The sequence below is a fragment of the Schistocerca cancellata genome, chromosome 7 (genome assembly GCF_023864275.1).
Source record: "Schistocerca cancellata isolate TAMUIC-IGC-003103 chromosome 7, iqSchCanc2.1, whole genome shotgun sequence".
Classification (NCBI taxonomy): Eukaryota; Metazoa; Arthropoda; class Insecta; order Orthoptera; family Acrididae; genus Schistocerca; species Schistocerca cancellata.
The window spans coordinates 111,725,233-111,740,816 of record NC_064632.1 but is presented as its reverse complement, the minus strand read 5'-3'; the positions used below and the strand labels follow the sequence as shown (position 1 = coordinate 111,740,816).

Below are 15,584 nucleotides of genomic sequence, written 5' to 3'. Positions count from 1 at the left end.
CACACACACACACACACACACACACACACACATATCCATCTGCACATACACAGACACAAGCAGACATTTGTAAAGGCAAAGAGTTTGGGCAGAGATGTCAGTCGAGGCGGAACTAAAGAGGCAAAGATGTTGTTGAAAGACAGGTGAGCTATGAGTGGCGGCAACTCCTCCCCACTCCACCAAGAGTGTCTTTCCGCCATCCACCTAACCTTCGTAACCTCTTAGTTCATCCCTATGAAACCCCAAACCACCTTCCCTACCCTCTGGCTCCTACCCTTGTAACCGCCCCCGGTGTAAAACCTGTCCCATGCAACCTCCCACCACCACCTACTCCAGTCCTGTAACCCGGAAGGTGTACACGATCAAAGGCAGAGCCACGTGTGAAAGCACCCACGTGATTTACCAACTAACCTGCCTACACTGTGAAGCTTCCTATGTGGGAATGACCAGCAACAAACTGTCCATTCGCATGAATGGACACAGGCAGATAGTGTTTGTTGGTAATGAGGATCACCCTGTGGCTAAACATGCCTTGGTGCACGGCCAGCACATCTTGGCACAGTGTTACACCGTCCGGGTTATCTTGATACTTCCCACTAACACCAACCTGTCAGAACTCCGGAGATGGGAACTTGCCCTTCAGTATATCCACTCTTCTCGTTATCCACCAGGCCTCAACCTCCGCTAATTTCAAGTTGCCGCCACTCATAGCTCACCTGTCTTTCAACAACATCTTTGCCTCTTTACTTCCGCCTCGACTGACATCTCTGCCCAAACTCTTTGCCTTTACAAATGTCTGCTTGTGTCTGTGTATGTGCGGATGGATGTGTGTGTGTGTGTGTGCGCGCGAGTGTATACCTGTCCTTTTTCCCCCCTAAGGTAAGTCTTTCCGCTCCCGGGATGGGAATGACTCCTTACCCTCTCCGTTAAAACCCACATCCTTTCGTCTTTCCCTCTCCTTCCCTCTTTCCTGATGAAGCAACCGTTTGTTGCGAAAGCTTGAATTTTGTGTGTATGTTTGTGTTTGTTTGTGTGTCTATCGACCTGCCAGTGCTTTTGTTTGGCAAGTCTCATCATCTTTGTTTTTATATTTAAAAAGAAAGATGATGAGACTTACCCAACAAAAGCGCTGGCAGGTCGATAGACACACAAACAAACACAAACATACACACAAAACTCTAGCTTTCGCAACCAACGGTTGCCTCGTCAGGAAAGAGGGAAGGAGAAGGAAAGACAAAAGGATTGGGTTTTAAGGGAGAGGGTAAGGAGTCATTCCAATCCCGGGAGCGGAAAGACTTACCTTAGGGGGAAAAAAGGACAGGTTTACACTCGCACACACACACATATCCATCCACACATACACAGACACAAGCAGACATTTGTAAAGGCAAAGAGTTTGGGCAGAGATGTCAGTCGGGACGGAAGTACAGAGGCAAAGATGATGTTGAAAGACAGGTGAGGTATGAGCGGCGGCAGATTGAAATTAGCGGAGATTGAGGCCTGGCGGATAGCGAGAAGAGAGGATATGCTGAAGGGCAAGTTCCCATCTCCGGAGTTCTGACAGGTTGGTGTTAGTGGGAAGTATCCAGATAACCCGGACGGTGTAACACTGTGCCAAGATGTGCTGGCCGTGCACCAAGGCATGTTTAGCCACAGGGTGATCCTCATTACCAACAAACACTGTCTGCCTGTGTCCATTCATGCGAATGGACAGTTTGCTGCTGGTCATTCCCACATAGAACGCATCACAGTGTAGGCAGGTCAGTTGGTAAATCACGTGGGTGCTTTCACACGTGGCTCTGCCTTTGATCGTGTACACCTTCCGGGTTACAGGACTGGAATAGGTGGTGGTGGGAGGGTGCATGGGACAGGTTTTACACCGGGGGCGGTTACAGGGGTAGGAGCCAGAGGGTAGGGATGGTGGTTTGGGGATTTCATAGGGATGAACTAAGAGGTTACGAAGGTTAGGTGGACGGCGGAAAGACACTCTTGGTGGAGTGGGGAGGATTTCATGAAGGATGGATCTCATTTCAGGGCAGGATTTGAGGAAGTCGTATCCCTGCTGGAGAGCCACATTCAGAATCTGATCCAGTCCCGGAAAGTATCCTGTCACAAGTGGGGCACTTTTGGGGTTCTTCTGTGGAAGGTTCCGGGTTTGAGGAGATGAGGAAGTGGCTCTGGTTATTTGCTTCTGTACCAGGTCGGGAGGGTAGTTACGGGATGCAAAAGCTGTTTTCAGGTTGTTGGTGTAATGGTTCAAGGATTCCGGACTGGAGCAGATTCGTTTGCCACGAAGACCTAGGCTGTAGGGAAGGGACCGTTTGATGTGGAATGGGTGGCAGCTGTCATAATGGAGGTACTGTTGCTTGTTGGTGGGTTTGATGTGGACGGACGTGTGAAGCTGGCCATTGGACAGGTGGAGGTCAACGTCAAGGAAAGTGGCATGGGATTTAGAGTAGAACCAGGTGAATCTGATGGAACCAAAGGAGTTGAGGTTGGAGAGGAAATTCTGGAGTTCTTCTTCACTGTGAGTCCAGATCATGAAAATGTCATCAATAAATCTGTACCAAACTTTGGGTTGGCAGGCCTGGGTAACCAAGAAGGCTTCCTCTAAGCGACCCATGAATAGGTTGGCGTACGAGGGGGCCATCCTGGTACCCATGGCTGTTCCCTTTAATTGTTGGTATGTCTGGCCTTCAAAAGTGAAGAAGTTGTGGGTCAGGATGAAGCTGGCTAAGGTAATGAGGAAAGAGGTTTTAGGTAGGGCGGCAGGTGATCGGCGTGAAAGGAAGTGCTCCATCGCAGCGAGGCCCTGGACATGCGGAATATTTGTGTATAAGGAAGTGGCATCAATGGTTACAAGGATGGTTTCCGGGGGTAACAGACTGGGTAGGGATTCCAGGCGTTCGAGAAAGTGGTTGGTGTCTTTGATGAAGGATGGGAGACTGCATGTAATGGGTTGAAGGTGTTGATCTACGTAGGCAGAGATGCGTTCTGTGGGGGCTTGGTAACCAGCTACAATGGGACGGCCGGGATGATTGAGTTTGTGAATTTTGGGAAGAAGGTAGAAGGTAGGGGTGCGGGGTGTTGGTGGGGTCAGGAGGTTGATGGAGTCAGGTGAAAGGTTTTGTAGGGGGCCTAAGGTTCTGAGGATTCCTTGAAGCTCCGCCTGGACATCAGGAATGGGATTACCATGGCAAACTTTGTAAGTAGTGTTGTCTGAAAGCTGACGCAGTCCCTCAGCCACATACTCCCGATGATCAAGTACCACAGTCGTGGAACCCTTGTCCGCCGGAAGAATGACGATGGATTGGTCAGCCTTCAGATCACGGATAGCCTGGGCTTCAGCAGTGGTGATGTTGGGAGTAGGATTAAGGTTTTTTAAGAAGGATTGAGAGGCAAGGCTGGAAGTCAGAAATTCCTGGAAGGTTAGGAGAGGGTGATTTTGAGGAAGAGGAGGTGGGTCCCACTGTGACGGAGGACGGAACTGTTCCAGGCATGGTTCAATTTGGATAGTATCTTGGGGAGTTGGATCATTAGGAGTAGGATTAGGATCATTTTTCTTCATGGCAAAGTGATATTTCCAGCAGAGAGTACAGCTGTAGGACAGTAAATCTTTGACAAGGGCTGTTTGGTTAAATCTGGGAGTGGGGCTGAAGGTGAGGCCTTTGGATAGGACAGAGGTTTCGGATTGGGAGAGAGGTTCGGAGGAGAGGTTAACTACTGAATTGGGGTGTTGTGGTTCCAGATTGTGTTGATTGGAGTTTTGAGGTTTTGGAGGGAGTGGAGCTGGAAGTGGGAGATTGAGTAGATGGGAGAGACTGGGTTTGTGTGCAATGAGAGGAGGTTGAGGTTTGCTGGAAAGGTTGTGAAGGGTGAGTGAGTTGCCTTTCCGGAGGTGGGAAACCAGGAGATTGGATAGTTTTTTAAGGTGGAGGGTGGCATGCTGTTCTAATTTGCGGTTGGCCTGTAGGAGGATGCTCTGAACAACTGGTGTGGATGTGGGAGAGGAAAGATTGAGGACTTTTATTAGGGACAGGAGTTGATGGGTGTGTTGATTGGCTGAGTGGATGTGTAGGTGAAGGATTAGGTGGGTGAGGGCAATGGATTGTTCGGGATACTTCCCACTAACACCAACCTGTCAGAACTCCGGAGATGGGAACTTGCCCTTCAGCATATCCTCTCTTCTCGCTATCCACCAGGCCTCAATCTCCGCTAATTTCAATCTGCCGCCGCTCATACCTCACCTGTCTTTCAACATCATCTTCGCCTCTGTACTTCCGTCCCGACTGACATCTCTGCCCAAACTCTTTGCCTTTACAAATGTCTGCTTGTGTCTGTGTATGTGTGGATGGATATGTGTGTGTGTGCGAGTGTAAACCTGTCCTTTTTTCCCCCTAAGGTAAGTCTTTCCGCTCCCGGGATTGGAATGACTCATTACCCTCTCCCTTAAAACCCAATCCTTTTGTCTTTCCTTCTCCTTCCCTCTTTCCTGACGAGGCAACCGTTGGTTGCGAAAGCTAGAGTTTTGTGTGTATGTTTGTGTTTGTTTGTGTGTCTATCGACCTGCCAGCGCTTTTGTTGGGTAAGTCTCATCATCTTTCTTTTTAAATATATTTTTCCCACGTGGAATGTTTCCCTCTATTATATTCATATCATCTTTGTTTTTAGATATACATATATGCATAGTGTTGCTACAAGAAAAGAAATGATTTTACATTTAATATTGGTCACTAAGATTAATAAGCTGCAAAAGAAGCTAAGCTTTAACACATAATGGTCATTTTTGCGCGTGTTACACTTTAAGGATACATCACAAAACTGTGCCAGTAAATTTTTTCACAACAACATAAATGTCTGATCTTCTGGGCTTGAAAATATTCTAAATGGTTGCCCTCAAAGACTTGATTTTTGAATGAGATACAAATGCTCTGTGATTTAAGAAATTCATCGGACATTCGCGCGCACAGAGTTCATCTTGTGTAAAAGGAAATTTACTTTTAAAGTAACGCTTTCCAAACAACCACTCGCAATATTTTCCCGCGACCTGTTAGAAATAGAATCATTTCAGCTGTTGCCAGAGCGCGCCAAATAGCAGGCATCGCAGTACTTGCGCAGCTACGATGACGCTGAAAGCCCGTACGTTCATGCATGTAAAATATTAAAAGATCTTACATTATGTCATAAAAGAAACAAGACATTAGAGGACACTCCAAGAGAATGGGAATTTTGTGAACTATACTAAAATGCAACATTCGGTTTAAAGTGCACATTCGTATGTCCAGATTCAGATGTAGAAGTACTAAATTTTTAAATAAATTTCGAATCATCATATTCTCCCGTAATTTGTGTGAGTCCCCGTTTCTTCTCCTTCCTCATTCTAACAAACAATCTTATCAATAATTCTGTAACTATTCCTGCCAGTGTCGAAACTTATTCTCTGGTTAATTTCATCACCGGTTTAGTTATCCGGTTGGGCATTATTACGTGTTCGTACTACGCATTTTCCACGCTACTCCCAGAAAAGAACTTTAGCGACTGCTAGCCGGGGACTGTATAACTGGCCCTTAGCAGTGTAGTGGTCTGGCCAAAAATTTTCTATCAAAATTTCATTTTCTTGGACACACAGAGGAAACAATACGCAATCTTTGTTGCCTGTTATTCCTGTTAGTCGTTTTTTTCCACTCTGGTAGTCTGAATCTATGGAATTCGCTAATAGTTATAACAACGCTGATCATTTGCAAACCACATAAACAGTGACTGGCATTCATCCGTTCGGCTTTATTCCGCTCAGCTCGTATAGACCCGTCCCCATTTGTCTGCAGGAAAGTTTATTTCTAGATGTGACGGGGATTCCCCTGGCAGAGACATCACGTACACTATGCACTCATCTGCTGAAAATTTAATTCCACTCACATGTGCCTTCAGGGAGATAAGAAGGTCAGGGGAATGAGGTGGCAGTGGTTGATGGGTTTCAAAACATCCCAACCAAATGAGTCCAAGAGCACCTTAGTGGCTAAGACTGTGAGGATGGACATTGTGCAACAAGCACACTATCGTCAGCATTCTCTTTTAATGCTCCTTTTGAGATTTTGTAGGCTCCCACAATATCTTTGTACATTGGTGCTCTCCTTCTGAGGCAGAAATTCGACCAAAATGATGCCTTTTCAGAGCCAGAATGCTGAGGCCATGGTATTTTTTTCCCAAAATTGTTGTTTTTAATTTGGAGAATTGCTATGACGCCAATGTGACACCTATGTTTTTGTCTCAGGTATATAATGAGTCACCCACATTTCATCTCCAGTCAAATTGAGCTCAGAAAATCCTCACCTTCCATTTCAAGTTGTTCAAGAGACTTGCGGGTGCTACTGACCCCGAGTTTTCTTGTGCTGCTGCTGTCAGCTGTTTTGAGACCCATCTTGTGCACAGTTTCTGGTATCCCAGCATTTCTGTGATTGTCTCATTTAAATGAGTTCTGAAGAGTTGTGGAAACATCACAGAATTTTCATTCTCTGTCAATCGGTGGTCTTCATGAACAGTCAAAATGGAAGGTCTTCCACTTCTCTGTTTGTCATGAATATTTGTTTTGCCTCCACTAAACTCCCTACATCACTTAAACACACATGTTCTGTTCAAAACACCTTTGCCATAAACTGTTTTGATTTGCAAAAAAATTTAGACAGATCTTATTCCTTCCAAGAATAGGAAGCAAATCACAGCACACGGCTCAGACTTGGTGGGATTTCTTACCAACATCTTTCACAAAACTGGTCACAACAACATGAGTTTACATACTAATGTGTTCCTGCAATGCTCGCTGTGGTCGGGGGATACCCCTATACTGCTTAGTGTTGCCAACCCTCAATAAACAGAAACACAGCCTATTATAGTCACAGTACACTAACTTTCTGAACATGACTCATACATATAAGCCCAGTACTTCTTTTTGTGCACCTGGAAAGATCAATGTTCCATTAAGTTCTCAGTGATTGCACAGAATTGGAGTAGTCAACATCAGATATTCAGCTCTGGGGTCAAAAATTCGAAGGATGAATGGATGAAATTCAATGGCACTGCAAAACACACTTTAGGCAGCGATGGGAAAGATCCATCCATGGTTCAATAGTAGTGTCAGAAAGTTGCAGTAAAAACAAAGAGAGCTTCATCACAGATTTAAATGAAGTAAAAACCTTCTTGACAAACAAGTTGAATTATGTAAAAATGAGCACAAAAAGGCCAATACAATTAATGTTCAACAATTTCATAAGTAAAACATTTAAAACTCTGCTTAATGAACATACTTATATGCAACAAGCACATATCTTTTAGCACATGACCATAAAACCATGGACACAGTAATGCCGAGATTCTGCATAGAGCCAACAAGGGACAGTATCTGGATGTGCTAAATGAATTTAAAAAATATATATATGCTACCAAAAGAAGGGAACCTTACAAGATTCCTATCACAATGAATGTAATGTAATTACCATGAAAATATTTATCATGTAGAATAACCATTGATAGATTGTGGTCCGTGCAGACAGTTGACACATGCTTCAATCCTGTAATCCGCCTGGCCTCAATCTCTGCTGGCAATTTTTTGTCAATTCTTCAATAATTAGTCACCTTATAGATTTGCAACAGCTAACAAAAATTAAATTTTGGAACTAAATATGGATTTCTTGTCATCATATTTCAAATTACTAACTACTACTACCACCAACAATGTCTTTTCTACTCTCTGCATCCCATGTAATACATTCAGACTATACAATGTTACTTTCTAATGAAAGAAAATGCTAGAATAATTAATAGTTTTAAAACATCCTACTTTTGGTAAATTTGTTGGACAGCTGCAAGGAGGATGGGATCATGTTAGTTTTTAGAGCAAAATATTGAAGATACAAAATGAAAATAAAAAAAAACAATACAAATACAGTTATTTGGACAAGCAGATACCCCTATCAACAAAAGGGAAGATGACACTGATCAGCCACGCACCGTTAGGAATATGTGAGTTCAGACACTCTATCTTCTCTGGTCCTTACTTTCTTTACAGTTTTTTTTTTTTTTTTTTTTTTTGCAGCCATGATAATGACATATGTATATACAGTGGCCACTGCTGTGTAAGAGCACAAAAGCACATGAACAAACTAACATTTGACACCTTGCTGATTTATTCATTATTTTTCTTTGAATCCTGTTAAACATAATGGATGCTGCAATCTGAAAGATACGGCACTTAAATCTACTGCGCTACTGCTCCCCTAGACTCTGTAAAACTTGGCATCAGTGCCGCGAGCACACCTTCAGCTGTACACGCTTTAAGGAGCTTTTGTGCATCCGCAACTTGTGACATAATTCCCTTATGGGCCAAATACATACGGATTTGATAAAGAATGTGCATGGTTCACAATGTGCACAGCTAGCCCTTGAAGTTTACGTCAGTGCCACCAGGTGGTATGACACTGTGGCAGACTTTTATCCCCATTCACTCAGCGTAAATCCTGCTAGGTGATAGCACATTCCTCAGAAATACTAATTCACTCACTATATACTACAGTAAAATTAGATCAGACATCAGTATATGTTAAAGTTGTACTGACAGTAAGCCTATTTTCTGGGTTTCTGAATGAGTTATAGTGTATAAGTTATGAATTTTATCATACAGCAATCCATTTGAGGCACTGAGAAACATAAGGGCCTAAAGCACATAACTGTTGATTGTGAGATGGTAGCATTTATTCATGCTTCTGAAATCTATTGATCTTATGGTGAGTCAGGTTTATCTCTACTGTAGGCCCACATTGTGTATATGAAAATTCACGAAAAGCTGTATCAATGGTTTCTCTGATATTCACCTACATCTGGGATCAATGGAGGTGTGCTTCAGGCCCTTATGGATCTCAGTGCCTCATTTGTATTCTAGTCAAGTGACCATGTTGGTAAACATTACTGCTTGAGTTTAATCATTTCCACAAACGGCACCTTGTGTTTGGAGTTGGTTGTTTATTGTGCAGGAATCAGCTTTCGAGTGCAGCGTAAACATGAACTATGTTGAATCTATTATAAATGCTAACAAAAATGTAAAGCCGTGAGGATGGGTTGTGTGTGGATTGTGCTTGGATATCTCAGTTGGTACAGCACTTGTCCGTGAAAGGCAGAGGTCCCGAGTTCAAGTCTTGGTCCGGCATGCAGCTTTAATCTGCCAGGAAGATTCAGATCAGCACACACCCCACTGCAGAGTGAAAATCTCATTCCGGGAACAGAAAAATAAATTACCAGGAAAAGTTAGCCATATAGGAACTACGGCCTTCAACAACAGATCCTTTGATTGGGAGAGTGACGAAATCAAACAAGCGATTCTACAGACAAACATTTAAGAAGGAAGTGTACATTTCACAGAAGTTGTTTTGTGAGAGCAGCATAATATTATCCAAGTTTCATCCCAGGAGTAAATTCGTGAACTAATACATCTGTTAGAGATCTTATACATTTGTACAAAAAGATGAAAAAGCATGAAAACTTCCACTTACACAAAAATGCAAAATGGTGAGTTGCTAAATGGAGGGAGAGTTGCGAAAGCTTACTCATTATTTCATTATTGCCCTAAACTGAACTTAATCTTGTACAAAACAACAAAATGCCATAAATGTTTCTTTCTTTTGTCAGGAAAGTTATGCATCTTATTATTACTATTATTATTATTGTAGACAGTGGCTCTAGTTGTATAAAGTTGTTGATAAGCATAACTATAATACAGTAGACACTATTAATTTCACACTCTGACATGTATCTGAATCTAAATATTTGTGAAGACCCACAATGTATTCTCACAAGCCACCACAGTGTATATAGGTACGTAAAGTATCTTGTTTATAAAGATGAATATCACTGATTTAACACAAAACAGAAAATTACATAACCCAAATTTACTATTTAGAAAAAAAATAGAAAAAGCTATCATGCTGTAAAAGTGTTGTATTCAGCAGGGCACTTACGTTAGCCATAATTTGGTTTCCAACAACCATATGTGGAATAGGTGCTTGAAGCTGCACAGCTTCCTTAGCTAGCTGATTAAAGAGCTCTTTGCAAAACAAGACATTCTGTGCTGCTTCTAGCTTTTGTTGCCAGTGGACATCAGCATTTGTACTTGTAGGTCCTGACCCAAGTAGGTTAATTGTAGCACTGCACAAATCTTCTTGATCTGAAAGCCATGCAACAATGCAAAGAGCATAACAGAGAGAAAAGCCATTGCAATGTGGAAAAAAGGACATTTTTTTGAAGTGTGACACAACAGAATGGTTTAAATTTACGAAACATTATACTATTACATTTTATTACATTATAACAGTACTAACATAAACTTTGCTACAACTTAAGACATTCAATAAGTTTAACAGAGTAGATGGTACTAGATAGAACAACATTTCTTAATTCAGTCTATGATTCCAATATATTACTTACAAGACACTTAATATACTCAGATGGGTTGTAGAATACATGAGTGCCAATGTGTATGACTCATTTCTGTACTAATGTTAAATCTTTGTATGGGTTGGTTTTAGTCCTATTTTATAATCACGCTATATTTTATTTATTGAGAAAAAAGGTGGCACCAACATTTTGAAGCTGAACTACTTCTCTCACATAAGCTGCATATACAGGATTACCTGCGCAGGTGGCATACAACGGGGCCTAAAAGAATGTACACAACTGTTTACTTGCAGGCAATTGTATAGAAGAACCTACTTTTATGCCTTATCCCTCCTGTGATATAATAGGAAGTTTCTCACTAAATGGTGCACTCATTTTTTATCTGAGAGAAGAGTCATACAATGGGAAGATCATCATTAACAGTGCCACAACTCTCTACCCATGAAGCACTGTCGAGAGATTTGGAATTTATACAAGGAAAATGGCGATCAGCAACTTTATGTCACCAACATGGCCTTTCTGATGGCCTAACACTGGCGAGGAAAATTTCTTCCTTCCTTAGGTTTTAAAGTAGCCTGTGGCTAATGACAGGACATTAGCATGTAACGGCTACATCTGCTAAAGTGGTGACTAAATTCTTCTTCTTCTTCTGTAGTGGTCAATCCAAGGATTGGTTTGCAACAGCTACAATGGCAGCTTGTCTCCATTCTGTGCGTCTTTCAGCTTTTCTCTTCATTTCTTTATAGGTGTCACATCCCACATCTTTCACGATTTGATCCATGTACCTCAGTCGTGGTCTTCCTCTTGGTCTTTTTCCCTCGACATATCCCTCTATGATTGTGTTCAGGAGTCCTTTATGTCGTAATAGATGGCCTGTAAATTGCACTCTTCTTTTAACAATGAAACTCCGGAAGCTTCTCTTCTCACCTGCTCTTTCCAGAACCACTTCGTTGGTGACCTTGTCAATCCATTTTATTTTGAGCATGCGTCTATAGCACCACATTTCAAAAGAATTTAGCTTCTGCTGTTCCTCTGTCCCGAGAGTCCATGTTTCACACCCATAGCATGCCACACTCCACACATATGATTTCAAAAATCTTTTCCTGGTTTCAAGGCTGATGCTCTTAGACGTTAATATGTTTTTCTTCTTGTTAAAAGCAGCCTTTGCTTGAGCTATTCTACTTCTCACTTCTGCCTTGCTCCTTCCATCCCTGGTAATATTACTGCCCAAATAAGTAAATTTATCAACTTGTTCAAGCAGTTCATTGCCTACATGAACTTGGACTTTCACTTGATCTTCTTTGTCGCATGCCATTACTTTTGTTTTTGCTTTATTAATTCTCATATTATATTCTTCACCCATAACTTTATCCATTCTATTCAGTAGGACTACAAGATCTTCTTCACTTTCAGCCAGGACAGCTATATCATCGGCATATCTTATCATATCTATTCGTTGGCCATGAATTACTACACCTGTCTGTGAATTTTCCCTTACTTTTTTCAGCGCCTCTTCAATGTATACGTTAAAGATAACAGGGGATAGTGCGCAACCTTGTCGGACACCTTTCCTTATCTGCACCTCTTCTTGTTTTGTCCGTCCACGGATAACTGCTGTCTCGTTTTTGTACAGGTTCCATATCATTTTTCTATCTTTATGGTCTAGTCCTACTTTTTTGAGTACCTCAAACATCTTATCCCACTTAACATTATCAAAGGCTTTCTCTACATCTACGAAAGCTATGTATGTTTTCAGGTTCTTATCTAGTCGTTTCTCTATTATTAGTTTTAGAGCAAATATTGCTTCTCTTTATGTCACCAACATGGCCTTTCTGATGGCCTAACACTGGCGAGGAAAATTTCTTCCTTCCTTAGGTTTTAAAGTAGCCTGTGGCTAATGACATGACATTAGCATTTAACGGCTACATCTGCTAAAGTGGTGACTAAATTGTGAGTGATAAAATATGAAATATAGAACAACATCTGAAAACCACCAAAATATAAAAGGCTGCATGGATATCAGAGAGACAAGAAATAAATTACCTTTCTGACACAGTACTTCAATATATGCGACGCCTTGAAGCTCACTAGGCACTGTGACACGCAGTGCTGAACTTGGCTTTGGTAAGGGTCCTGTTCCTGGGGATGATGGAGGACTTGTTCCTTGCTGTGGTTCTTCTTCTGCTTTTGTTACTTCAAACATCCCCGTTTGTGCATATTTGGAACCAGCTTAAAATTTTTGGACATAAATATCTACATTATTACAGTTATACAATATTCGTAATATAAGTTATACGGTAAAGCTCATCACATTCAAAATTAAAAGGAGATGTATTAGCTGCAAAGATGCAGATCGTTTCTTACTGATCTGAGGACTAACTTTGGAAGCATTACACATCTAATAGAAATAGAAACAAAAACATAGCTGCACAAAGTGATTCACAATAAGTCTTATTTCTACAATAAAAATAGTATCAACATCAATGAGCTACATAGAAGCACCAAAATATAAAATCATAATATTGTGGCAGCGAAGTACCTCTGTGAAATTATAATGTAAGGAACACAGTTTAAAGAGTAATGAACTAGAAAATATCACTGATTCATGTACTTGAAAATCAAGAAGCAAAAGTACACAAAACATTGTTCATTTTTATGTGTTACTTCACAAAAGTATACTTGTCTCCCACTATGAATATCTCACATGAAAGGAGTCATGAGAATACATACAAAAAACACTACCATTTAATTTTCTTACACTGAGGTGCATTAGAGATGCTCATCTGGAAACTGGACAACTATATCAATTCATTAGGATCTGAATGTAAACTTCCTACATATTTAGAAGACTTTATTTCATTCTTCTTTCTTTTTATTACATGGATCTGATAGCAAAATGCTGTTTCATTATACTTTCCATTGTGATAATTATTTTCTATTGTGATAAATTAATTATTTTCTATTGTGATAAATTAATGAATTAACTATCTGCATAGATGAATTAGAGTCTTCAAACCCAGCTGACATAATCTGCCTCTCTGAACATCATGTGACCACTGGTATAGAACTTTTAAGTGTTACAGGGTTTAGGTTAGCATCTCACTTTTGAAGATCAGAAATGGAGAGAGGAGGAGTTGCCACATTCATCAGGAACTGTCATAAATTTAAGAACATAGACATTCATAAATTTTGCCTAGAACAGCATATGGAAGCATGTGCAACAGAATTAGAATTTCACAAAAAATCCTTCATAATATTAAGTGTATATCGAACACCTGCAGGTAACTTTAATCTGTCTGTAAACCACCTTGAAGCTGTACTGGCCCATTTAACAACCAAAACCAAAGAAATAGTGGTTGCTGGTGATTTCAATGTAGATTTCCTTAAAGACTCTCCCAATAAGAACTTATTTGAGTTAGTAACACTATCATTCAACTTAATTCCCACTGTAGAGTTCCCCACTAGGGTAGCCACTTGCTCACAAACAGCCATTGATAATATCTTTATAGACAAGTCCAATGAACAAAATTATATGTAGCCACTTGCTCACAAACAGCCATTGATAATATCTTTATAGACAAGTCCAATGAACAAAATTATATTACAAAACCAATAGTCAATGGCCTCTCAGACCATGACATGCAGTTCCTTCTGTTAAATGTTAATACTGAACAGGATATAAAATCTGTTAAATCTGAGCGCATGCTCATGGCATGAATGAAAAATATAACACTTTTGCTATTAAAGTGCTTACCTTATTCAAACACTGTTTTCCCCAAAAACTTACCAAGGTTAGAGTACAGTCTACAAAGAAGCCATGGATTACTCGAGGAATAGGGGTATCTTGTAAAACAAAAAGAAAACTGTATCTGTCAATCCGAAACAGTTCCAATGTTGATGCTATAGCACATTACAAGAAATACTGCAAAATATTAAAGACTGTAATACGGATGTCAAAGCAAATATATTACAAGAAAAAGATAGTCGTATCAGATAACAAAATAAAGACAATATGGGATATAGTGAAGGAGGAGACATGAAGAGGAACAAATAGCATTAAGAGTAAATGATACATTGGTGACAGATGTGAATAGTGTTGCAGAACTTTTTATCAAACATTTTATAACTGTTACTGAAAAGAGTTCGGGTAACCTACTACAAACAACATAGTGAACGCATTATTGTGGCCAAGATAGACACGAAGCCCACGCCTACAACAGTAGTATAAGTTTATATGCCAACTAGCTCTGCAGATGACGAAGAAATTGATGAAATGTATGAGATAAAAGAAATTATTCAGGTAGTGAAGGGAGATGAAAATTTAATAGTCATGGGTGATTGGAATTCGAGAGTAGGAAAAGGGAGAGAAGGAAACATAGTAGGTGAATATGGATTGGGGCTAAGAAATAAAAGAGGAAGCCGCCTAGTAGAATTTTGTGCAGAGCATAACTTAATCATAGCTAACACTTGGTTCAAGAATCACGAAAGAAGGTTGTATACATGGAAGAACCCTGGAGATACTAGAAGATATCAGATAGATTATATAATGGTAAGACAGAGATTTAGGAACCAGGTTTTAAATTGTAAGACATTTCCAGGGGCAGATGTTGACTCTGACCACAATCTATTGGTTATGAACTGTAGATTAAAACTGAAGAAACTGCAAAAAGGTGGGAATTTGAGGAGATGGGACCTGGATAAACTGAAGGAACCAGAGGTTGTAGAGTGTTTCAGGAAGAGCATAAAGGAACAATTGACAAGAATGGGGGAAAGAAATACAGTAGAAGAAGAATGGATAGCTTTGAGGGATGAAGTGGTGAAGGCAGCAGAGGATCAAGTAGGTAAAAAGACGAGGGCTAGTAGAAATCCTTGGGTGACAGAAGAAATACTGAATTTAATTGATGAAAGGAGAAAATATAAAAATGCAGTAAATGAAGCAGGCAAAAAGGAATACAAACGTCTCAAAAATAAGATTGACAGGAAGTGCAAAATGGCTAAGCAGGTATGGCTAGAGGACAAATGTAAGGATGTAGAGGCTTACCTCACTAGGGGTAAGATAGATACTGCCTACAGAAAAATTAAAGAGACCTTTGGAGAAAAGAGAAACACTTGTATGAATATCAAGGGTTCAGATGGAAACCCAG

At 40.6% G+C, this 15,584-nt stretch overlaps 1 protein-coding gene across 1 annotated transcript in view; it reads right to left on the bottom strand.

Annotated features, from left to right (window-relative positions):
• The window catches only part of LOC126092095 (mediator of RNA polymerase II transcription subunit 17), a 111,787-nt gene that overhangs the window by 54,409 nt on the left and 41,794 nt on the right, over window positions 1–15,584 (bottom strand). The window contains exons 5-6 of the mRNA XM_049907518.1: window positions 12,484–12,669; window positions 10,005–10,210 (exon numbers count right to left, since the gene is read on the bottom strand). Coding sequence (XP_049763475.1) covers window positions 10,005–10,210; window positions 12,484–12,669 — 392 coding nt within the window. The remainder of the gene's footprint in view (window positions 1–10,004; window positions 10,211–12,483; window positions 12,670–15,584) is intronic.